The following is a 24,440-nucleotide window of genomic DNA, read 5'->3' on the forward strand; positions in this document are numbered from 1 at the left end:
AATTCTTTTCAGACATCTAGGGGGATGTGTTAGATAATAATAGTCTAGAGTGCGTATAGCAATTGGACATATTGGGGAGGGTACCCGTCTCATTTCTTGCCGGATATACGATTGGTGCATTGCCTTCGTTATTTTGTTTCCACCGTGGAAACATCAGGAGCCTTCTCAAACACCAACTTGTTACAGACCACATCGCAACATGATGACAAGAGCCGACAAGGTTGAAGCCAAGGCGACGAAATTTGTAGCTTGATATAACCCCCCCCTCCCGGATATTCCTCCCTGGTACAAATGCAAGGCCACAGTCCCTGCTTCCTTCACGGGGAACTCCAGGGGCTTTAATAAACACAATCTTCCGTAGTCTCACCTTTCAGGAGGTACTGATGCTTCGGAAACAATGGAATGACCATTCGGCCCCTTCTTTTAGATTAACTTTTGGGAGAAGCTTTAAATTGCATTGAATCACTCGTGAAACTACTAAAGACGATCAAGAGGAGAGAGACCTTGTATGAAAAAAGGCGAGGCGGACTCGATCCCGATTGGCCGAATGTACAAAATGCATCATTACCACGCGGGCGTAACGAGGTAATACGATCGCCAAGCACGATTCGTGGATGGCCACTGTAACGACGCAAAGGCATGCATGTGCTAAGATGATTCGCTAACTTTCGCCGCCGACTGGCGACGCGACCATGACACCAGAACGACATACGGTGAAACCACGGAAATACCTACCGTATTTCACCCCCTTCGTGAAACACGGCTTCACCGGGGAAAAAGCACCTAGTCCCGATCCTTGGTAAAGGAGCGTCTCTTTTCAATTTCATACGTGCAGGAGATCGTCTAATCGATGACGCCCCTGGAATTGTCGGGATAAAGCTTGGTGTCTCATCATTCACCGGGATTACGGTGGTATCCGTTGGCGCCTTTTGGGACATTTTATCGGGACCAGATTGTAGGTTCCGCGGTACTATCTTGTGGTTTGGCTTCTCAGGGGAGAGCTTCTCTTGATTTCTGCAGATCACACTCTCCCGACCGCCTTGCATCAGGCAACGTGAGTTTTGCCGTTCAGCGCTGAATAATTGGACCTCAAACGGACCCTTCCCTCCTCCTGCTCGGGTCGAACACTCTGTGCTGAGTTTAACCTTGGAGGAAAGAACACCAATGTCTCAGACGGCTTGAGCAGAATGAACTACATTAAAGATTTTACAGTGCATGTTTATGGCTACTGGAGCACGGCCAGAAATATCAATGCCGCATGCGAGACTATATCAATAGGATATAATGTACGTGTATGCATGTACATGTACATCATGTATGACTTACATGACGAACAGGGTTGGTGGGGGCATGAGAAAGTCTAGAATGGAAATTTCGATTAAGATCCCAATCGGAGTAGAAACCACCAAATGAATTTGCCTGCACGGCGTTAGAGTTTGCCATGCTTTCAACGTCTTCCACAATCTTGTTTGCACAGGCTTCACTAATATGAGCCAAATTTGTATTTTACGGTACGAGGTCTGTTTCCCATGGTTTGTCGTTCCCATGATCTGGCCGTGATGTGTAACTCAGTGTCGACATTGGAAACTTCAATTCTGCGCTACGCGCAAGAGTCTCAAATTTCACTTGGAGTCCCAGAGGAAATTTCTGTTTATTTTCCGCACAAAATTCGAGATGGCCTTTTTTGTTCGGCCGACGCAATTCAGGAATCGATATCCTCGTTTTGCTGCTTTTGTTTGTGTTGACAATCTGTCATACACGCATCAAAGTTTATTTTTCCGTTAGTAGATCAGTCTGTGCTTTTTGGCGCGGCGATCTTATCTCGTTTTCGGCTGCCAATATTTCATTATTAGTAAACACATGTTCGCCTTCAGGCATACGCAGTGCCCACACGATCGAAACGGGATCCGATGAAATAAGTCAAACGCGAATTTGCTGCGGAGCCAAAAACTGCGAGGAAAATGTAACCTATACGCGTCATGAGCCTCGAGCTGGACCAAAAGAGGGCACGAAATTGAAACTGTTCCTCTGGTCGGAGCTGAACTTCGCTGGTTCACGAACAACTATGAAATGCACGCGCGACGGTCGCATCGCTACCAACAAAATGAACACTCCCGACCAAAACAGCTCTTTTCAACCGACGAGGGCGTGCTTCTGCTCAAGGTGGATACCCATCTTTAAGTGCCTGACTTTGGATGAGACGTAGCTTTAATTTTGTGTGGCAAAAAAAAAAATTATACGTACAATTTCAATGTTCAATGCTGGCAAACAGTACACGCACCCGTATATTTCACGGAGTGAGGTCAGCTAGACTTTATTCAAGTCGAAGGTGTTGTAAGGTCTGTGACAATACCTTATCATGCGCCTCCCGTGCGCAGAGCTTATCGATGAGGGTTTTGGGACTGGCGCTGTGCACTGCATGTAAAGAGTCAAGTCAATATCGGAATGAACAGCAAAAGCACAGCTGAAGCCGCTTGAGAAGCTCATGTCTGGGAAGAAAGCCGTGGTAAAGTTCAGTTACATATCTACGATACAACAGCGTCTCTAACTCGCCAAAGTAAATTGTTTGACAGTATAAAAAATCTTTCTTTCATATTGATTTTTTTTAATTTAAATTACAGTGGGTCTGTACTTTACAAGAAAAAGTTTACCATACTACCATACCTCATCCACGTTCAAGTGTTTGCAAACTGCAACCTATTTTGCGTCAATACACTGCACATACGCCTTGTAGCTGATGTTATTACCCCTTGTAGCTGATGTTCGTGCGTCTTGTAGCTGATGTTCGCATGCCTTGTAGCTATGTTCGTGCGCTTTGTAGCTGATGTTCGTACCCCTTGTAGCTGATGTTCGTGCACCTTGTGCCTATTGTTCGTACGCCTTGTAGCTGATGTTAGTATGCCTTGTAGCTGATGTTCGTATGCCTTGTAGCTGATGTGCGTATGCCTTGTAGCTGGTGTTCGCTACAAAGACTTTCTGCTAAATTTCAAGAGCGTGAGAAGAACTTGCGACCACGTGGTCGCTAGAAATATTTTGTCGGTGGTAGTGGAAAGCGGCAAACGCAGATATCATGGACAATCTAGTCCTTGAAAAATGCTACAGTACCTACAGTCCACAAGTTGAGGACCGTAAAATTTTGTTGGCAAATGAATTAACCAAGCACCCGTCGGGCGGATGCGTTATGTCATTGATCGATTATTCCTTGAATCACCAAGCCGCAGAGGAGGAAACACCACTTGGGGCCGAGCCCGCCCCTGCCAAAACTGCTTTCCTCTCCCGTCAGTCCTCCAAAGTCAGTCGAGTCCGATTGGTCTATGCTGACTTGCAAGCGCTTCATATGAACTTTGTGGGGACACTATGAGTTGACTCAATATTTTTAATGGGGTTTATTACAAGGAAGTTTTCAAAACTAGATCACTTTTTTTTTAAATTCGCGAACTGTCCGCGTTTTCGATGTTAACACTATTCAATATTTCGACCAGGCAATAAAGCAATCCTCCTTGGGGGTTCATAATCCCTGCCATATCAGGTAATCATCCCTCAAGTCTTCGAATTATAATGTGCCTCCGAAACTGCATGGGGGATAGCATCTTGGTTTCAAAAGGAGGTCAGGGTGAAGAACTTTTGATCCGGGAGTTCGGGGCCGGGGAATGGTTGGACTTACAGCAGTTGGATCTGTCATCACACTACAGGGTGTTCAAAACTGTGCAACGAGGACGGCTCTATTGGAATGATTGACTTCAATCGGACAGACGGACAGAGAAATGCCGGGTGATTTATCTTTTTCTGTGGTCTGGGAGTTTGACACTTAACAGTAACAGGGAGTATTTAAATTGTTGAGTTGGTTATTGTCCCGCGTGCTTATACAACAACCTCTTGTTAATGTCAAGTTTCCTCCAGTAACAGGGTATATTGAATTAGGGCCACCGTAGTTATTCGTCTGAGCCAAAATACCACACGTCAGTCAAAGTGCCAGTCAAACTCTTGGGCTGCCGACCCCTGACCAGAGTTCTTGTGGACGGCGGTCACCAGTGACAGATTTGAGATTGATTAACAATCATGATTCATTCCTCGGGAAGAAATATTGGGGACCACACGTGCTCCTGCAAATTGTGACTCGTTTTTCTTCTCCACTCATTGCAGTGACACTGTCCACCGAGTTGTTTTTTTTTTTTTTGTCTGCACGACTCGACGCCGCACGAAGCAACCAAGCGGAGTGTCGATATTAGGGGGCAAAGGGAGCTTCCGTTTTGGTCAAACTTTTCATTGGCCCAAACTTTTAAAGTTGAAGCAAATTTCACGTAGTTAGAGGAACGCTTCTACAAATGCCATTATACATGAAACTAACCAACAGCTCCACATTCAGAGCCGAAACCTTCGAAATAAAGCGAATATTACAAACACAATGAAGATTCACGTGCCGGCCCAGAGATCAAGTCGAAGCAGCAGACAAAGCCAAACTCCGAGAAAGTATACAGGTCAATAATTCGGAGTTGCCCTTTATTTTGCACGTAGGAGTCAAACAACTCGCCTGTTGCATTTCAAAGCGGCAGGGGTTCGGCGTAAGTGGCCGGGACGTGTCGCCCTCAAGACGACGTGTCAACGCAGCGACTCCCCGTAGGAGCTAACGGGCCCCGAGTGTACTTTCGCAGGATCAATTTCACGTGCATCGAGGCCAAGTTACAGATAGAAAAAAAATAGATGCCTGACCCTTTCTCGTTTGTCCCGACTAAATAAACTACCAAAACCCAACCTGGTGTTCCAGCTAACTGTGAAAAATCACAGCTGGTTTAAAGTTCTTCTATTCGGTTCGAACTGGTATCAATAAAAAGAGGAGTTAATGTGGTTGAAAGTTTAAGCCTTTCAATTTTTCCTCCAAGTACCGCGAGCACTACTGTCAAGCTGCCAAAATATCGTTGAAATACTAAAATACATGTGAATGGCCAATGACGCATACATTTTCAGAGTCGACGAGAAGCTATTTTTCAAATTTTCCCGTTGTCATGCAAGGCAATAACGTACGTGTATTCATCAGTATCTTACAAATGTAACACTCCGCGTTACAGATACATATCCACAGCGCTAAGTGTTACAGGTATAAACTTTCGTAATGAGGTTCACCCTACAAGGATTCTATTACTGCATGCCAGTATCCGGTACACTCTGCCGGGGCAGCCATCTTGCTTCTGTCACCATGACGACGGCCCAAGTTACACGACGCCTGACAAAATACCTCGGAGGTGGAGACAGGGTGCTGACAAGCCTGTCGGGGAGGAGGGAGAGGTCAGGAATTCGATGTTTGTGGAACCCGCGAGGAAGGTGGGGTGAACTTTCTTCCTTCTCTCTTTTCTCTGATCCGCAGAAAGATTCATTGAGGGATTACTAGTCCATATAGGGCTCCCTGTGTTTACCCTGGAGTCTGGAGACGAGTAGGAAATGTAACACCTGCACCGCGTATCGAGCGTCCCCGGCTAAAAGTTACGGCATGAACCACGGTCCGACAGTGTATTAGGCCATGGTCACGGGTTTAAGGGTCTAGCATCCACGCACCCCCCCCCCTTCAAACATGATTCAACGAACGACCCTTGCCAAAAACCTGGTCCTAAGCACACTGAAGTCTTATTACAGACGCAGGAGTGACTCGTCGCTCGGTATCAAATTTAGGGTATGCACAGAAGAGGTTTCCCTATGGAACAAAACAACTGCCCTGCAAGATGGCTACCATCCAAAGCCTCAATAGATTATAACACCGGATCTCTGTTGTGATCAATAAACACACTTCTTTCAAACTGAAAGGACTTACCTTCGCAAAGCGTTTTGACCAATACCAAATGCCATGAAGTCCATGATAATTTGAATACCAAACCAAACAAGCAAACAAACAAATCCAATGGCGGGGAACTGCGGCGAATGGATTTTACATGGTGGATTACGGCCCAGTGTAAAAAGTGCAGCGGCTCTCCGCACTGGCTACCGAGTCAAGCGGACTTACAACACCAATTGTCATGACAGACGACTCAACCTTTGCTGGAGAAAAAAAAACATGAAAAACAAGCTCGTTGACAACACAGCTGGCGCATACATTCCCCAAATGGGATTCGAAATTAAAAACATTTACTGTTGTTCTCAAGATTGATATCCCGACCGTCGCAGAAACCGCATACATTACCTGGCATCAGTGGACGGTGAAAAACGATCGCAAACTGACGCGAGGCAAAAGACGAAACCCAGAGTGGCGCTGCGCAATTTGAAGGCGAAGGAACCCATTAACCAGAGTTAGGCACCCAAATTTAAATCGCAAAGATGCAATTGTAAAGTTTTCACAAAGTCAGTGTCCGACAGCCTAATCCTCACTGGTTTCGAGTGGACGAAAACCTGGTATCAACCGTTCTACAGTGACCGAATATAAATTTGCAACATTTTTTGCAATGCAACTTAGACGGGATTTAAACTCAAAACTTTTAAATTATGGTGTCATAGATTGAGTAATCACCAGTTTAACAGACCAATCACAGCCTGCATTTTGCAAAGCAAAAGAAAACAAAAAACAAAACACTAAAGTTGCATGGACATGACATGTAACACTATCGCGACTGTATATTTCCGTGAAACCTTCGCAGCAACAGTTTTGACGCAGCTTTGTTCCAAAAACTCGTGCAAGTTTTTTTTCCTGTACTGTAGTAACTCTCGAAAGTGATTCACAACGAGTCCATGGCACACAAATACCACTTTGTACCAACCACTTTAGAAGATTCGTAATGGGGCCTATTCTGTAAAGCCCTTTTGAAATTTTGAGGTTTTCTTTTCATAATTATTAGTATTATGCACGGACAAGTGTGTGCTACAATAACTATGCCGTCTCTTAACACGCACGCATGTTTATTGCGGGCAACAAACCGAATTCCCTATTCCGACTGTAAGTTACTTTGATCCGTAGAGTAAATGTAGTCATGTGGGAGCAAACAACCGGAACATTTATTTTCCCTGCGCTGCTGAAACAGAAATCTCCACACTCAGTTGGTAATCTTTTCACAACAGACGATTTCGTGATAACATCAATATTTGATCGATCGAGCACCCCCCCCCGCCAAAGTATTATCAGACTTCATCCTTTTCTCAAAACTGCACCCCTGACATTTTTGGGGGCTGCGGCTTAACGATTGATTTATGGGGAGGGGGAGTTGGTTGAGCTTGACGATGATTAATAGTAACCACTGATGGCAGCTCCACTGCCCCGGGTTCTTCGCTTGGGTGCTCTCGATCACAAGGGGATCAAGAGCAGGGTAATTGCCCCGACAATCGACACCTCGGTTCCACCTGGCATACCTGTGTGAGTAATCCGGTCACCCAGAGCGCAAACTTGGGAACAGAAAACTTGTTGACGGTTAAAAAATACCACAACTTCTCGTTCTTTCTTTCTCTCTCTCTCTTTTTTTTTGGGGGGGGGCGGAGTTGACCCAGTAATTAGGTTTAATGACATGGGGCAAGGAAGCCGACAAAAAGTGCACTGGTTTGGTTTTTATCGGTGAGGCGTGTCGGACCTGACCCCTGAATGCATGCGGTATACTAGGGAACAGAACACAATCAATAAAAAGTAATTGGAGGTCATTACGCAGGATAAATATTAATAGGTCGCAGACGGGGGGTGATGACCGGTCACTGGTCACCGGATAGGTCAACAGGTCGACACACACATTCCCGATGTTGGTTTCTCTTTAGGTTTATGGTGCTGATAACGGATAACTACAGTGGTAATCAGTGTTGATTGATCGTGTTACAGTAAGTGAGGAAAAACAACAGGGGCAGAATTGTGAGCTATTTTTCATGGGGACGCCAGCATTTGACACCCATGACGCAAATCAAAGCTTCGACAGGGTCTAGACACACACAAGTTGTTCACTTTCCCGATAAGCTTGGGTTTGCTTTTTCAAAGTTTCACGATATGCTCTGCCCTCGTGGAACTGTTATTGTGAGGATGGTCGAGCAGCTTAGTTGACACCAAGCAAAGCACCAATACTGATGAAATCTCAGGAGTCCTGGTGATCAAAGGCATGCACACTGCGGATACCATTTTCTAGATTCAAAGATTTAAGACATCTATAGTATACCCTAATCAGTGGTGTAGCTAGGAGTTCACTAGTGGGGGGGGGCACAAAGGGGTACCAGCATCTTGGGGGCACCAGCTTTCAGGGGTGTGGTTATTGGGGGCAAGATTTTGTTAGCCTTGTTCAATATCCATTCATTCATCCTTTTTTTTAGAGAGGGGGGCACCTGGAGTTTGTGGGTGGGTACGTGCTCCCCCAGCCCCCCTCCCCCCGTGGCTACGCCACTGAAAATAATTAATGTTATAATGTTATTATATACAGTTCTGAAGATTCGAGCTCTATGGACGGGCCTTCATTTTGTGCGACACAATGACAAATGATATAAGCATGATAGTTATAAATGATTGGTTGATCCAAAATCAACCTCACTGTCTTCACTGGGTCCAGGATGGGACACATTTCGTCAGGTATGCAAGTATGGCATTCAATTGATATTGCAACGACACTGAGCATCGAAATGAAAGTAACAAATCTCGACACCAGAATGTCACCACGTATCCTTAGATCAGAACACATTAATCGGATGAATTTCACCTGATGTCAACTACAGAAGTACAAGACTAGGGACAACTCTACCTCTGAGTGTGTGGGGAAACACTTTCATTACCGATGAGTCATCCGCACGGCATCCCCGATGACAGACCGACACACCGCCGGGAAAATAACGAGCCACCGCCGGGCGCAGCCGAACAAGGAAAAACCTGCCTTGGGCTTCGGTGCAGAGAAGCGAGCACTAATTACGTCTCCGGGGAAAGACAGACTCTCGGCCTGCAACAGGAGCTGGCCCGACAAGACGCGGCGCGAGAGCGATGGGGTAAGTCTCACAGCCGGTGCTGAGTCCCCTGGGGTGTGGGGGAACTTCACCTGGTGAATCATCGGTCAGATATGATCACTTGCTGTACATACAAGACAATGATGTCATAACAGGCTTGTAAAACATTTTATCGGAGGAGCCATAACTTACGGCCCTGACCCAATAGACCAAGAGAAATTTGACTGACTCTAAAATGTAAAGCATGTTGCAAGCAAACCGCATGTAGTAGAGCCATCGTCATCGCACGATCGCCAGAAAATGTTGCGGCATTTTCTTGCTACTCTTCCCGGTTCAGCGTGTACATGTACAACACCGAGTCGAGGTACATCACATCAACACTTATCTAGTTCCACAAACTGTATCACGTGCCACAGTGAATTTATGTTGGCTTCTGCGTAGACGCTTCCATATGTTTTGCCCATGCGTGCGCCGACAAACAAAAGACTCAATTCAAGCATGTTCACATTAACACTTCCACAATTTTGATTTCAACAGAGCCAATCTGTACCGACAATGGCCATCTCTTTTCCCCCGTGTGCGCGCACACACATACACACCCATCCAGTCTGAAAGGTAAACGACCTAGCGGCTAGGTGCAGACAACAGTCAGGCAAGTGAAACGGGCTCAATGACATAATCAGACGTGACAGTCCCCACTCGCAAGCGCCTTGCCGCGTAATTGCTTTGGCAGTCGCCTGTCCAATCAGCGAGTCAGATTTGCCGTTCAAAAAATTGAGGAAGCCTGCGCTGTCACTCCAGGAAACCGACTATTATCCCCTAGACGCGCGCGCTAGCATGAGGACTCCAATTGGACCTTTTTCTGCCTGGTGCCGGCAAAATGACTGTATTATAAGCAGCCAGGGAATACATCACTCTCATTTTCGTCTGCAATTTTTATGAACAGCCAAAATTTTGCAGAAAATGCATGTATCACCCTTTGGTTGCTTTTTCTATTTTACCTCAAGTTCGTTCAAAAATGATTGTATTTCATTTAGTATTTAGTAACACGGGTATCATTATCTGGTATTCTGGTAGCTGCGTGGAATTTTCGACACTCTGTGAATAATTCTTTACTTTTGTACTGGTGACGGACCAGACATAGCCACTTGTTGGAAAAACACGAAGGTGACGTCTATATGCAGGTCCCAATGAAAATCAATTTGTCCCAGAAAAAAACCTCTCGGTTTCGTGAAATACCGGTAATTGACGTCTTTAAGAAATCATCTCCCTTTTCTGATATAGCAAATTTTTAACACCAGTGGAATTTCACAATGGACGTCAAAATCCTTTTTGACCCAACAAAGACATCAAACCAAAAAAATCCGAACCTTTTCAAAATTAAATTGCAACTTATTGACCAAATGTAACACATATGCTCACGTCTCCTGTCCCTTGCGTTACATCTTCCAAGGACGCGTTCCTGACACGCCCCTTTTTGATATAGATACCGTATTAAAGCTAGGAAAAATTCTCTGACGATGCTGTCATCGTGATGATGCGTCGGTCGGTACAGCCTTGACGTAAAACAAAACCTAGAGGTCTGAATTCCTCAAGGTGCTTTCTTTAGTGTCCGAATATAACACCCAAAGATATCTGGGGGCGTTTTCTTATGATGCCACTACTGCGTACAACCTGTTGTCTTTCGATAGAAGGAGATCCTTCGCCCGTGTGGGCGAAACGTCCGAAACCTCCCCAAGGGATTCAGAATTGAAACTCGTGGGAAACAATGAGTGCGCTCCAAGGCCCTCGGTATTCTAGGTCGCCTGGACTTTCTTGAGGTGGCGATATCGGATTCCCCATTATGACCTACTCTGTGTACCATGCCAGACTAAACGTTACATCTTAGAGAAAATTACGGCAGTTATACCGGAGTGTGGTTGAACTATGCAAGCTGTTCCTGAGATTACAACATGCAGTTACGCACAACGGCCAGTACATCTATCCGCCCTGAGCAGAAGCAATCCCTCATCGGTTGAAAAGAGCCATACTGGTTGGGAGAGCAAGCGATGTGATTACAACGCTCGCTTGCTTCGTGAACCAGCAAACCAGGAAAATTGAGCCCTCTCTTGGTCCAGCTCGGGGCCCAACGACGAAAAACCCAGTCTGGATTGTTCGCTCGTCGCCCAACCCAGCGCCTGAATTAACAGGGCGCCGGGATGGACTGATGGCTTTGCACTGTGATTGGCTTCATTGTGCACGACCTTTGACCGCAAGGTTATCACGTCCTGGTAGCGAAGCGTTATTTAAATTTCTTGCTTGGTTCGCCAACGCCAATGCTTGTAATGTGCGGGCAAAGTGTACATGTATGTCATGAAAAATGGCCTTGGCACAATCACAGTGCGGTAATTTATCTTCTCACTAAAGTGTCTCTGATCACGTATCTTTTAGCGATATATTTCATATCATTGTTATCTTGATCAATTTTGGATGAATGAAAAAAGTATGGTAAGAATATTTTCAGCAATGAAGAAGCAAAAAAAAACTCGAATTGATAACCGCCGCTTGTGTATATGATGCATTGAGCGAGCTCGTGGGCCTGGCAGAAATTTGCCCACAATGCTCTGTGCGTCGTTAGCTGTCACCCCGTGTGACGTATTTCCTTCACTAAAATCTGTGCAAGGCCATCATCCCTTCTCAGCGCCCCGATCGGGCGCTGGGCGACGAGCGAATCTGGATTGGTGATGATGCGCATGCCTTAACACGAATCACTGGGCCCACGCCTTCACATCACGCTCTCTGATTTGATTGGCCGCGGCGTTTAAATCCATGCGGCCATGCCTTGCGTTCCCATATTTGTTCCCTACAGGTAACTCACCTATGAACCACTCCCCGCTCGTGCAGGTGATGCAAGGCCGAGACGAGCTGACGGACGAACGGGCGAGCCACGGCCTCGGTGAGTCGGCCCTCCCGCTGCCCTCGCACGAAGGACAGAAGGTCCCCTCCGCCGGCATACTCCGTGACGAGGCAGTACAATGAACTTGACTGAAGCACAGAAAAAACGGGGCATAAGTCCATTTAGCATGTGATTTGCTTCGAAAAGGCGCGCTTATATTCGGTCATCTGGCTGCAGCGACCTTGTCAGACTCTGCGTCCGATACAGCACGTCAATATCAAAAGACAACTAGCATGAACACAAGCAATACAGTCAAACTAAGTTATAGTGCTTGTGTGAGAAGCGCCATTGACCCATTTCAAAAAATTCTTATCGGGTAGGTGTCGGACACAACTGTCCGACGGATACATTTATTATCGGTTGGCTATCAGGTTAAGTGTTCTCAAGTGGCCAATTTTTAACTGATAAATGCCTTTTTATTGCACTACTTCCAAGGCTATGTGGTTTTAGTGGAGCAAACCCCCCTCAATTATTCACTCAATTAACACAAGTCACTGTTATCGGTCGGATGGCCCTGTCCTATAGTCAACCGATAAGAATTTTGAAATGATGCCTAAGGTAGAACTCCTTTTTTCTAAATTTATGCTGAGCTACAAAAAAACCCGTACAGGCCTACACATCTGGACCAAATTAAATGTCAATCTGCTGCTCTCAAAAATTAGTGCCAGGCTAGCTGGAGAGTGAAAGAGATTGAGAGAACCACTCAGAAGCAATGTGTTTCCAGTGACATCTGGCTGGTCAACCTCCCATTTTTGCAATGAAGGTAAATCCTTCTGTGCTTCTATATCAAGTGTCTCTGCTATCCGCCCCAAGCTGAAGTGTACCCCCAATCGGCGAAATATAAAGAAAGACAGGTGGTTACAGGCGGGTTCTTGCACGCATTCTGCGTGTACGCAAAGACCATACATGTCGGAAATAAATTAGTTATGCGTACTGAGCGTGCTCTGAGTCAAACGCGCATATATTTGCGCGTCTCATGGCACGCCTATGCAGTGAGTACCAACAAAAAACGCCCTCTTTTGTTCCACTCGGAGCGGATAAGCTTCAGGAAATTCGTCCCTGGTCTCAAGATATGACAAGATTTTCGCAGAATATCTCTGAATCAACTCTCATAACGCGATCGCTGGGTGGGTTGTGCATGTGCAGATGGGATTACGTGTACGGGTGATACACTAACATCAAATTTAAAGAAAAGATCACTTTTAGCGCAAAGGTCTCTTGTGAGTGTGGACCCTTAACAATCTTGGAATTTCCAATATCGAATCCCATAACATAATGCAACTGTCAGCAGCTTTCTGCGAAATGGTATCCCAGCAAAACCTTAAGGTCACTCCAGAGGTCAGAGGTCATGACAAAATGCTTATCAGTAACGCCCGACAAGGGAGGGTTTCCGGTTCGATAATGAAGTGTTTTAACTCCTTGAAAAATAAATATTGGTTTTATAGGGAACTGCAGAAGGAAACAAGAGTGCAATGAACAGAATAAGGAAATCCGAAATAAACGTAGACGAAAGCGCAAATCTCCAAGAGCCATATTTCCTGTGCGGATTCGTTTGCTTTCGTTTTTTTCCAACAGTCGGTTTTGATTGTACAGAGGGAAGTTTCAGGACCTTTTTTTTCTGTTCTTGACCGGGCGTAACTTCTATGAATTTCTTCTGTCGGCCAAGCCGGTAGATGCTGACGTGGTACAGAAACAGACACTGGCGAAATACGTGTGTATCCGACAATTACCATACATTTTTCAATGGTTTACGATCAACCTGTTGCGACGTGGACATCAGTAAAAAAAAAAAGCCCAACTAAATTTAGAGTGGACAATGGGTCGGATTCTATTAAAGGAGCGAGCTTTGTCAAGAGGGGGCGCGAACATTTACATGTATTTGTAACAGTTCCAAACATGATACTGGGGTTGATCTACTGAGCTAACATAGCTACATCAATGTGGGATCGATCAGACTTCAAGATAGAACAGGGTCGCGCGTGACAACATGAAGTTTCAAAGGCTTGAGGATTTTAACGGTGGCTAAAAGAAGAACTGCTTTTATAGCCCTGGTCCACGATGCAGTTCGACAAGTGGAAATTACGCAGTAATAAAAATAATAAGAATGCCACCAAATGGAAATGTGGTTCAAATGAGCAAATATCCTTTAAAAAAAGAGTTCACCATCGTCATGAGACAGACCTACCAGGTTTTATACACCTCATACTAAAACTTTATCCTCGCTGCAATCAAACATGTCACAAGGTCACCATAAAACTTTACGGCCGGAACGCCATCTAGCGTCGCGATCCAGCCAAGCCGCCGACCCCGATGACCTCATGCTCCCAGTGAGCTAGCTGGAGGAATGCAATCAAATTGGGCTGGTCCCAGAGAGTTCGGAATAGAAAGTGATCGCTCGTTTGCGGGCAAAATGACAGTCAAGAAGGAGGGGGGGGGCTTGGTAACATACCTGGCGCACCAGGGGCTATTAAATATCTAAATGCATGGCATACTTGTACCACTATTTTCTCAGTCTGCTCTGCGTGTGTACTCGTCGAGCAATGGGTTGGCTTCGAAAACGGGCATGGGACTGAGGTTGGTACATTGACATTGTCAGCGGTGCTTTAGGTACATATAGTGAAGGCACGACCGAAGATTCCTGAATGGTATTCACCATGGAACTGTGTGGGCCAACAAGCGAGTGCTTTTCCTTATTCAAAAGTTGGCCATCTTGAATCGAAAGTGAGGCGAATCAACCATATTCTCCTTAAGACTGAAAATGGAGCAGTACGTAAAGGCAAATGACAGATTAACCCTGCTGTGCTCTAGTGAACAGGCCTAGCCGGTAAATGCAAACACACATTAATCTCTGGGAATAAATTAAAAAATTGCTTAATGAGCAATGAAGGCCCAACTATCAATTCGTTAAGTACCTTCCAATGCAAAGGTGTAAGCAAAGTGGACTATAGCACGGCTATATAAATGGCGCATAATGCCACTTTGGAAGGCCCTTCGATATTGCTAAAGATAAACAAAAGGAAAACAGTTCAGCAACAGATAACAATTCTGAAGTGCGTTTGGCAGCCTGACGGTTTGCAAAAGTGCAATCCTCGTTTAATTTCGAGCGCTGATTTGACCATTAACAATAATCTGCTTGCAGAGCTGAGAAAATATGTGACAGAAGTACAAGCATTATATGGTAAGATACCGTACAGTGTGTACCACTCACACAAAACTAATTCCAGTGGGCTTTCGAGGTTTCTTTGTTCGTGGCACATGGATTTCTTCTGACCAACATGACTTGGATGTTTATTGTAGGCCTGCACGGGAAACACTTTCGCTTGGTTGTTGTGGTCGTAAATAGTTTTTTTTTTCTTGACCTAACATGAATATACCTATCACCGTTTTTCCCACCCCAGCCTTACCGATATAGCCTCATAGAGTCGCACCACGTTCGGGTGTCGCAGCTGGGCCAGGATGCGGGCCTCCCGGTACAGGTTCTCCCGTACGTAGTCCTCCTTGATCTTGTTTCTGTCAATCACCTTGATTGCCACCTGGGGAGGGGGAGGAGGGGGGCGATTGGGAGTGGGGGAAAACGAAACAGAAAGTTGCTCTCATCTTCATGCAATTATCGAGGTTGGAGAGTCACGTGTTGCCAATAAGCGTGGCCAACCGGAGTGACATTCCGATGGGCGGGAGACCGTGAAGCTGGTTTTGCGAAATGCCCATACAATATAATATATATTATCATAAAAAACCCAAGGAGGTGTAAATCAGTTGACTTCTTCAGCGAGTTTTCTTTCTTTTACTTCGTGCACCCAAGCGCGTCTAAAATATGTCCAACTTTGTACCTACATACAGAAATACGTCGACGAGATACGTCGAAGTACGGGGGGACATTGTCAGTTCGGAACACACACAGTCACAAATGCCCATCACTTCTCTGAATGCAATTTGTGTTTTTGTTCCTCAGCCCCCCCTCCAAAAAAACGAACAAGCGATATTTGTACAACATCACACTGAGCCGGTTCGCCGTTTGCGCCACGTCGAGTGATCGCTTGCAAGCAAGCGAGGATTAGCTGGATACTCAGGCCGATTGGTCGTGAATGATTATAAACAAAAGAGACGAGGGGTGACGGGCAAGCTAACCTGCAAACTCTAAAATACCAAAGGCATGAACCACTGGTAAAATAGTCTCTACACTCTCTGTAACAGACCGACGCAAGAGCGCCAATAAGGCATGCACATAGACACCACTGCGTACGTATCAACTACGGCACCGTTTACAAACAGATCAACTGTAATTTACAAGAAAGTACAGTATGTTGATACCAGAGTTATGATCACTTTGCTACTGTTTGTACGCATTACAGTAACTCTTTTCAGTTGCTATTAGAAAGTGCAGTGATCTCTTTTTTGGATTGATCCCTTGAGTGTAATTGGAGACTTTTAGACGCTGGTGACAGCAGACACACCGGTCCTTTTTTCAAGGTTTTGCGTATGCTCTGAACTGAGCACGCATGCTCAAAACAACGCGCGCATGCTCATGACTGGTAAAAAGGGCCGATATGTTTGTCGCCACCAAGCACCTCAAAGTCTCCCATTATGGGGACTTGACTTTAACTCAGGCAAAACATATTCAAGAGATAGGACGCGATTATCTTATCTTCGTTTTTCAAGAAATGCAATTCCTGGGGGAAGGCAGTTTCTCATATCGTTGTTAACCACGCAAGGGCCCATTCAGGGCCCAGCTCACAGCGCTGCTTAAACAGTTAGCAGGAAAGTAGTGCCTACTGTAGCAGCCAATTTTGCTAACTGTAAACCTGCGGTGCTTGGCGTGGGTATGCTTATACGGTTGCGGCCATAGAGATTTCCATCGTTTTGTCACCAAGTGAAGCAAATTTTCCCTCCAAGGTAAGCGTGCCTTTACCCATGCTTACTGCATACGAAATACACGGAGCCTCGCGTGCTGAAAAGCGTCGAGAATTCTTGGCCCAGGACGGCAGCGAAGCCGTTTTCGGGGGCACAACATGCCGCCTCAGGGTCGCGAGCTAGTGGCACGTGCCTGTTTGGTGGTGCTGATAGTGAAAGCCAGCACAATAAAGACGTCGCAACGATTCGCGTGCCTCGTAAAGAACAACTGTTTATAGCGAGCGACTGATGGATGTGTAGCGGGGCCGTAGGTCAACGGGACGCGCGGGGACACGCCCCGTCGCTCACGTCTGCTCTTCGCTTACCTCGCCTTGCATCCGCGTGTCATCCCATTTGATGGTCTTTCAAGTATCTTCTTATTTCTGCTAAATTTTGGCCAGCAATTCCTCGTGAAAATGAGCCTTATGATGCAGTCAGGGATGGCAACAGAGAGTCACATTTGCTATGCAAAGCTTAATAGAAATACTACCTTCAAAAGTCGAAGCTCCACCCCTTTGAAAGTTTTTTCAACCCTCGTTTCCACTTTTCAATGAGTCATTTTCTCCAAATTGGGCCTACACTTTGTCGTTTACGGATCATTACAGATATATTAATTTCTGTGTCTCCATTATTCTGTTAACGTCAGAGCTATTAAACAGAGGCACAGAGTTCGAATGAACGTGTAGCGGGTGCGGCAAAACAATCTGTGGCACGCATGGAGTATTGTCAAAACACAATTACGGCAACTGATGAGACGGCTACATAGCCAGGTTAGCCTTTCTCTACGACTGCACCCAAGTGCAATATGAAAATCGATCGTGTGAAATTTCGGGGCTGTAAAGCGCCAAACTACCCATCTTTTGCCTGACGCCACATCGTCCAGAGCGCATCATACTCATCTCCATTTTCTCTACACTAGTCATTTACCTTCCACGTGTTGCCCTATGCCGTTATCCGTCCGTGAACATTCTTCACAAAATTTGCCTTTGACGTATGTATCACTACGGCTATCAATCTAGATGCTGTGAAAACTCCTTACTTGGCTGTGGCTGGAGATAACGATCACTCTCCAGTCTCCTGAAAAACAGTCTTACCCCCCCCCAAAAAAATCTTATCTGGCGGGCCATTCGTTGCCCTGTGTCCCTCCCCCGCGCATTGCTCCAGGGTCAACCACAGGGTCAAGACGGTACACCTTCCGAAATTCCGAAGCTCCCTGTCCTTGTCAACTTCCGATATAAACAAAGTCCCGCAACTCCATACATGGTCAAATCGGCCACACTGTTTAGCAAGCCTTTTGCCACGCAGCCGTTTTGAAGGGGAAAAAAACTTACAAGGCCAATCTTACCGTCCCGCAGACATGTACTTTCGATTGTGAAATCATCACGCACACACAAAAGGAAGGGGCATTAAATCCTCCGGAAAAAATATGTCTACTTATAAGGCACCGACTTGTGAACCGAGCGAGCTCTAGTCCCTGGACTCGGCTTATGCTTAACTGCTTCGTAGTCTGGATCAAGGGGGACTTTTGATCCACGGCAATTCAATCACATCAATTTTAAAGACATAAACACCACATTGAAACTATGATAATGACCTCCAACAATTTTAAGCAGAAATACCTCCTTTCTCGAGGAAAGCAAATGCCTGTCAAAAGCACTACATAAAAATTCCGCATCACAAACTTTTGTATGCGCGTCAATGCCTTCGAGAACGACGCGGTGGCCTTGTAATAAATATCAAGCTATTTAAATGAGGCCTGAGCCCAACCGTCCATTAACTTCGGCCACTGCTGCAAGTGTAAAGATAATTTGCACTTTAAATTACCAAACGCAGGTCCTGCCGCCTATTTCGTAATTAGACGACAGATATCGCGGAGACGGACGACGCCACTCGTAGCATTTTGACATCTGCAAGGAAGGCCCGTCTCTCCACAGCGAATGTCTAAAGCCCACGATTGAGAAACCACAGCCGGGAAATTTCCATAGAAACAGTGGCCTTGTTTTTGATATCCCAGGCATCTTGCGGTGGTCCCACCCCGCTGAAATTACACTGAAATTACCGTCTCACAAACTCACCACCCAATGTGGTTCCTTATTCTTAATTAATACATATAAATCAGTGAAATCAGTCGGAAAAGTGCATCGAGCTCCTACGGTCATGCTCTTAGAGCATGGAGGCGGAACCACAGAAATCTTTAAGTTCCCCCACAAGAAGAAAAACATCAGTTTGGATAAACCCGTGGTCAAACTTAAAGTACTTCATTGCATTCCTCCTCATCCACTCGAAATGGGAATTTAAAAGATAAGATTCTTCCCGATGTAGATAAAATAAAAAGAGCGTTGACGGCACTTTTCAGCTCGGGATTTGAAATGAATTCAGACAGCACACTAAAAATTCCAAGATGGAAAGATTTCAGATGGCGTGACGTATGTCTTGACAACATCAACTGAAGAGCACGTACCTAAAATCTCAGGTTTTTAATTTGTCTTAATACGATTCCAATGAATTGAGCAATTTAGACCAAACGAGTGCCAATAAAAAGAGATACCTGTTGTAAATGCCTGAATACACTTCAAGGAGGAACTGAGCGTAAAACGAAATTTTTCCATTTCCATGAGATTTTAACATAGCAAAAAAAAGGCTGTCCTTGAACAGGCATCGGAATTCCGGTCCGTCGCACAAACACTTTCCTTTTCGTGTGTCTTCTGACACTGTTTGTCTTCCAGTGAAATTCCCGATTTCCTTAAATGGTCAAAAGAAAGTAGTCTAGGTACATTCGAGTGAAGGCATTCGAGAAAGTTTGTGATCATGCCACGTGGGAGAAAAATTAAGGTCTGACCCCTGGGGTCACGAACCCTCTGTTCAGTGTTCTCCCCAAACACGCGACTTGATTTGGGGAACCCGCTACTGTTTCATGTCTGGCAAGATTACCGAATAGGCAGGTATATTTCAAGTTTGATCTGGACTTTGGGGGGGGGTCAGCATAGGGTAATGAGTTCAAAGCCTTGCTTATAAAAAGGACTGTCATCACACAAAGTCATTCACAAAAAGAAAAGCTTTGATGTTTAAATTTTAAAAAATACACGCTACTTACCTGCACTAATCCTGTTAAACATTTCTTTAATCTTCTTGTCATAGTTTTTCAGGGTTTCATAGCATGGCCATTAGAGCTAATGAAGGTAACATTAAACCCTACCTAGACCTCGCTCCCCTCAAAAAACGAACAAGAGAGACTATGAGCAAAACAAGTAAAAAAGCGTCAACAGTTTTGGTTGGGTGCCAAAACGATACGGAAATATTTATAGCCATGGCGATCGCCCCCAAATGTACCGTGTCAAAATACTGGGTGGTCCATGGGAATTCACTGTCGATAGCATGTTGCTTGTAGCCGGGCTCTTGATGTTTCTGTTTGTTTTCGCAGGCGTAATCAAACTCAACGTGTTTTGCACAAGAAGGTTGCTGATGGATCGAGATCCACAAAACGAAACTCGAGCTGGTGCTTTTAAGAACAAATTGTGCCCATGAAAATCCTGGGCTAAATGTGTAAGTCTGGCACACAACGGCATTCAATGATTTGCAGCGCCCAAAATGTCATTTGTGACATACCGGTACCTATATCGCGAGCCAGTATATAGCCACGAGGGCAATTGACTCTATATCACGGCGACACTTTTTGCTTATCACCTCCGTGTAAAAAGTAGTTACGGCTGACCTTATGCCAAACCTATTGCGTGCTGAACTATTGGAGGAGCGCGATCTCCAGCTAATTTTTACTTGACCCCAACTTTAAAGCGTCCACCGTCAACAATTGCTGACATATCTAGACTATCGTTGTTTATGTGTAGTTGCGATTCCATGTGGGAATTCGTTTCGAAGCACGGTTTACAACTGTGTCAATTTGCATCCATGGGAAGGCTAAATGTACTGCTGTACAGGATAAAACTCGATGTTACGCGGAATTATCTTGGCTCTCTTGATCTCCTGAAAGAATATAGACTGAATCTCATCACACTGAACAGAACGAGCGCGCGAAATGTTTTCATCGGCTGTCGTGGCCATTGGGGCGTATAACGGAAAACGGACGGTAGCTAAAGCCTTGTGGCAGAGGATTAGGGCCCAACTCTCATGTTCTGGTGAGTTAGGGTTAAGCTAGTCGAAGACTGTAGAGTTTTGACCACACCAACCTTGGTTTTAACGACACTGTGAGTGGCAAGTTCCACGACGGCAAAGTTGCCTTTCCCCAGGGTTCTGTCCTCGGTGATGTACCGTCCAACATAGCGGAGCCTCCCCGCCATGTTGCTCCTAAAAAAATCGCTCACCGGAAGCCACTTCCCGGACTCACTTCGATCCAATGCGCAAAGTTATCGGTATTAACTGGTCCAACTCCTACCACAGTTCGCTGTGTTTCGTCGGTTACCAAACGACGGCACGCACTTACAGTATCTAAGCCGGTATTAATAATACTGCTTAGGTGGGTGTGCATAATTTTACACATTATCGCACCGGCCGAGGTGGCCTTTGTATCTGGGTAAAGAAGATTACCTCTCTACATTCAAATTGACAAGAAGGATTTAGGAAACTTCTATCAAGGGGATTTTTTTCACAGCGGAGGCATGCAGGATGCATGTACACAACGACGCGTTGCGCGTATGCAGTGCGCGACAGTATCGGTTTAGAACCTCGTGGAATCTTTCAGGAGCGTATTAACGCGCAGAGTGTAGGGAGAGGAAGCGGGCGTTTGCGTATTTCATTTGGCACTGCGCACGCAGCGCGACAGTGCAATCGCAGTGGGCATGGATGATTATTTTGCACAGATTTGAATCCCCAAATCCGCTAAGTTTTCCTGATCTGGACCCTCAGCTAACACCAACGATCGCATCACTCGAGATCCATTGGAAAATACCGACCCTGCAAATTATTTAACAATGTGCCCATCTCGGCCCCCGAGAGGAAATCACGTAACCGATCAAATGCCTGCTTTTTCTTTTTCTTCCTCAATGGACTGACTACCAACATTCACTTTTCACTTTTAATCCTGTGTCCTGCAGGCGGCACGACTGAAGAAACAGTAACGATTTTATTTCATAAAAAACGTGGGCCGTGCAAGGTTTTGACATTCCCAACAACATCATTTTGTTAAAAACAACTCTATTTGCCACAATCGGCGGAAAATCACCAATTTCAAAACAGGACTGTAACATTGTGCAGGCTAGTACGAGAAATAAATTGCGAATAAAGAATGCCCACTGAAAAGAGCATGGGGGTTATGGCGGCATGTGGATCAATACTGCGCATCTTAAGCAAAACAAAGTCCGATGAATTTCCTACAACTCGAAAATGTGCCCTATTAAAAACACACAGACAGATAAATTTGACTCCAATTTGTGGGTTGGCATTAGAACTGAAACATGATGAAACATCTTATCACTACATAGAATCTGACATTCAACGCGTTATCTCGCTCACTAATTCCTATAATCCGTCTCATCATTCGTGCCAGGCCTGAGCCTTCAGTAGTTTTCTCGGGGAACCCACAACAGAGTTTTCCTTCCTCCCCCCCCCCATCACTGAAGTTGCGGTCATGAATTAGACAGACTGACATTTTGCATCCGCTCTTAGGAAGAAGAGAAAATCTATCACACTGGAGGTTGCTGAATGCCCTCCTAAAAAGGAAAGTTGGTGTCGACAGGAGACCGTATCTCTTCTGGTTCTGCGACTGCCTCAAACTTGGCCGGCAAGACGCCGAACAAGTAAAGAGCACCGTTTGAATGATATACAGCTTCGGGGTGCAAACAATCGGCCAAAACTGGGCCTCTTCTTCTGGACATACGTGCAGCCATGCAAGGGAGCTACTTCTGTTAATCGAGGCATAGAACTTAGTGATAATAGTACTTTCGTTTTGGGGGGATGGGGGACCGCTGACGCAGCCGCGTGCCGGTGTCGCGACCCGTCGTGGGTGCCCCGTGGCACCAGTCCCGTGCCGGCACGAGGCAATGTTTATTGTCTCAGACAAGGGTTTAGACTGGCATCTGCCGGGAGACACAATAATTGTCAGGGTGAGAAAGGGTGATTGATAAATTGCGCCGATCTGCCAACAGATCAACTGTAAATCAAAAGCGAAGGGGGGCGAAACCCGGCCACTTGACAGGCTGTCCGCTTTATTCGATAAGTATCAGGTCATGAGCTCACACCTGTCAAGTTTCCTGACGTCGCAACAGCTATCACAACGAGGATGGAAACATGGCGTCACCGGACCAGACCAGTTTGCTTGTCGTAAAAGCCGGAAAGCCGAAGTTCTTGAAGAGAATTTAGGTTTGGCGAAACACGTCAGCCTATTTACACATCACAGTAGTTTTTTTCTCTCGAAGGTATTAACAACTTAAAGTAAAAACTCTCACCATCATTGACAAAAACAGCTGCACACTCTATTTACACGACTTATAATCTCTGATTAGTCCTTGAAATAAATAAAGCACCAAATGTGCAATGTGCTTTTTACCAATCAATTCATCCTCTTTCATGTTTATTTACCATTCTTATAGTCTGTGCCTCTGGTGCACGCCATCCATCGACAACTGACAATCAGAGATGGGATCAACCAATCCTGGCTGGTCACGCCTGACGACCCTGTGGCACGTCCAACCAATCAAATCGGTGTCGGGGATAACATTCGACCAATCACAACTTCTGGTGAGCTTGACGGGGACAAGATCGATCGCTTAGCCACTGCCATCCTTGATTACGGGCGTCCATGTTGATCTTGTCCAAGTAATTAAAGAGCAAGGGAATGATCATGGGCCCCTGACTGTCGTAAACTGTTAGAGAACATTGTCCATTTCCAGCATATAGCATTCCAGGCATTTGACAAGCCTGCGGGTGTGGGGACGCCGGGCACCAGCGGCGAGGGGAAATGAACGGAAGCGTGGATGCGTCAGCTACAACTCGGCAATTTCCTACATGTGTGTATAAATAAATACGACCATGATGGGGCTGGTTTTGCGGGGACCATCTCTCAACATAAACCAACAATTGTCCATGAAGCTCGGTGGAAAGAAAAGCAACAAAAGCGCAGAGAAAAAAATGCAGCCTGGATCATCCTACATGTACCGAGGTTGGTTGAATGTGGCTGAAACTAAGACAGCTTCTTAAATTACTGCGGAGGAACGAACGGGAATTTTATTTCCAGCTGTACATGAAACCGATACGCTTTTAAACCACGAAGTCCAGTGATTACGAACCAGTCTCCCGGGAAGTCACTCATCAAATGCTATACTTTTCGAGATTTTTATGTTCTATCATCCACTACACTTTTTTTCACACCCCTTTCCTGGCCATATCCATGTCTCAAGTAGACTCCCTAAGTTAATACTCCTGAAAATTTAACAATTATGCTATACACGGCTTTTCAGAAACAATTTCCCGGTGTCACATCTGTAGGTTTCTTATGCAGCGGGGCCGGCAGGGAGTAATGACCGACACAAGGAAATTTTCAGTCGGTGTACATATTCAACCTTTCCGTCTTGGAAACCAACAACTTTTCATGCGTCGTACCTCAGGTACATTTCAGGGTCAACGACCAACATGATATTCATAGTGACCAGACTAAAGACACAAGAAACCTCGACCTGGGAAGCCACCGTAGAGGTGTCACCAGACCAGGCAGTTTCACACAGCGCTGCCAGATCTTCTTGCATATTAGTAATTACTGGCAGAGTGGGGAGTCCTTCGTGTGCCTTCC

The 24,440-nt window shown here is 45.5% G+C and overlaps 1 protein-coding gene across 15 annotated transcripts in view; it reads right to left on the bottom strand.

Moving 5' to 3' along the window:
* LOC110978304 (uncharacterized) overlaps positions 1-24,440 on the bottom strand; it is a 202,026-nt gene that overhangs the window by 21,068 nt on the left and 156,518 nt on the right. For 12 of the 15 annotated variants that reach the window (XM_087148903.1, XM_087148906.1, XM_087148907.1 and 9 more), the window contains 2 exons: positions 15,217-15,345; positions 11,735-11,901 (listed from right to left, as the gene is read on the bottom strand). In XM_087148903.1, coding sequence (XP_087005029.1) covers positions 11,735-11,901; positions 15,217-15,345 — 296 coding nt within the window. Of the gene's footprint in view, positions 1-735; positions 1,062-11,734; positions 11,902-15,216; positions 15,346-20,886; positions 21,333-24,440 lie in introns of those variants that run through there. The other 3 variants (XM_087148910.1, XM_022233233.2, XM_022233241.2) reach the window with 2 other exon arrangements.

This window comes from Acanthaster planci, linkage group LG18 (genome assembly GCF_054643075.1).
Source record: "Acanthaster planci isolate LZ-2023a linkage group LG18, COTS_SCS, whole genome shotgun sequence".
Lineage (NCBI taxonomy): Eukaryota > Metazoa > Echinodermata > Asteroidea > Valvatida > Acanthasteridae > Acanthaster > Acanthaster planci.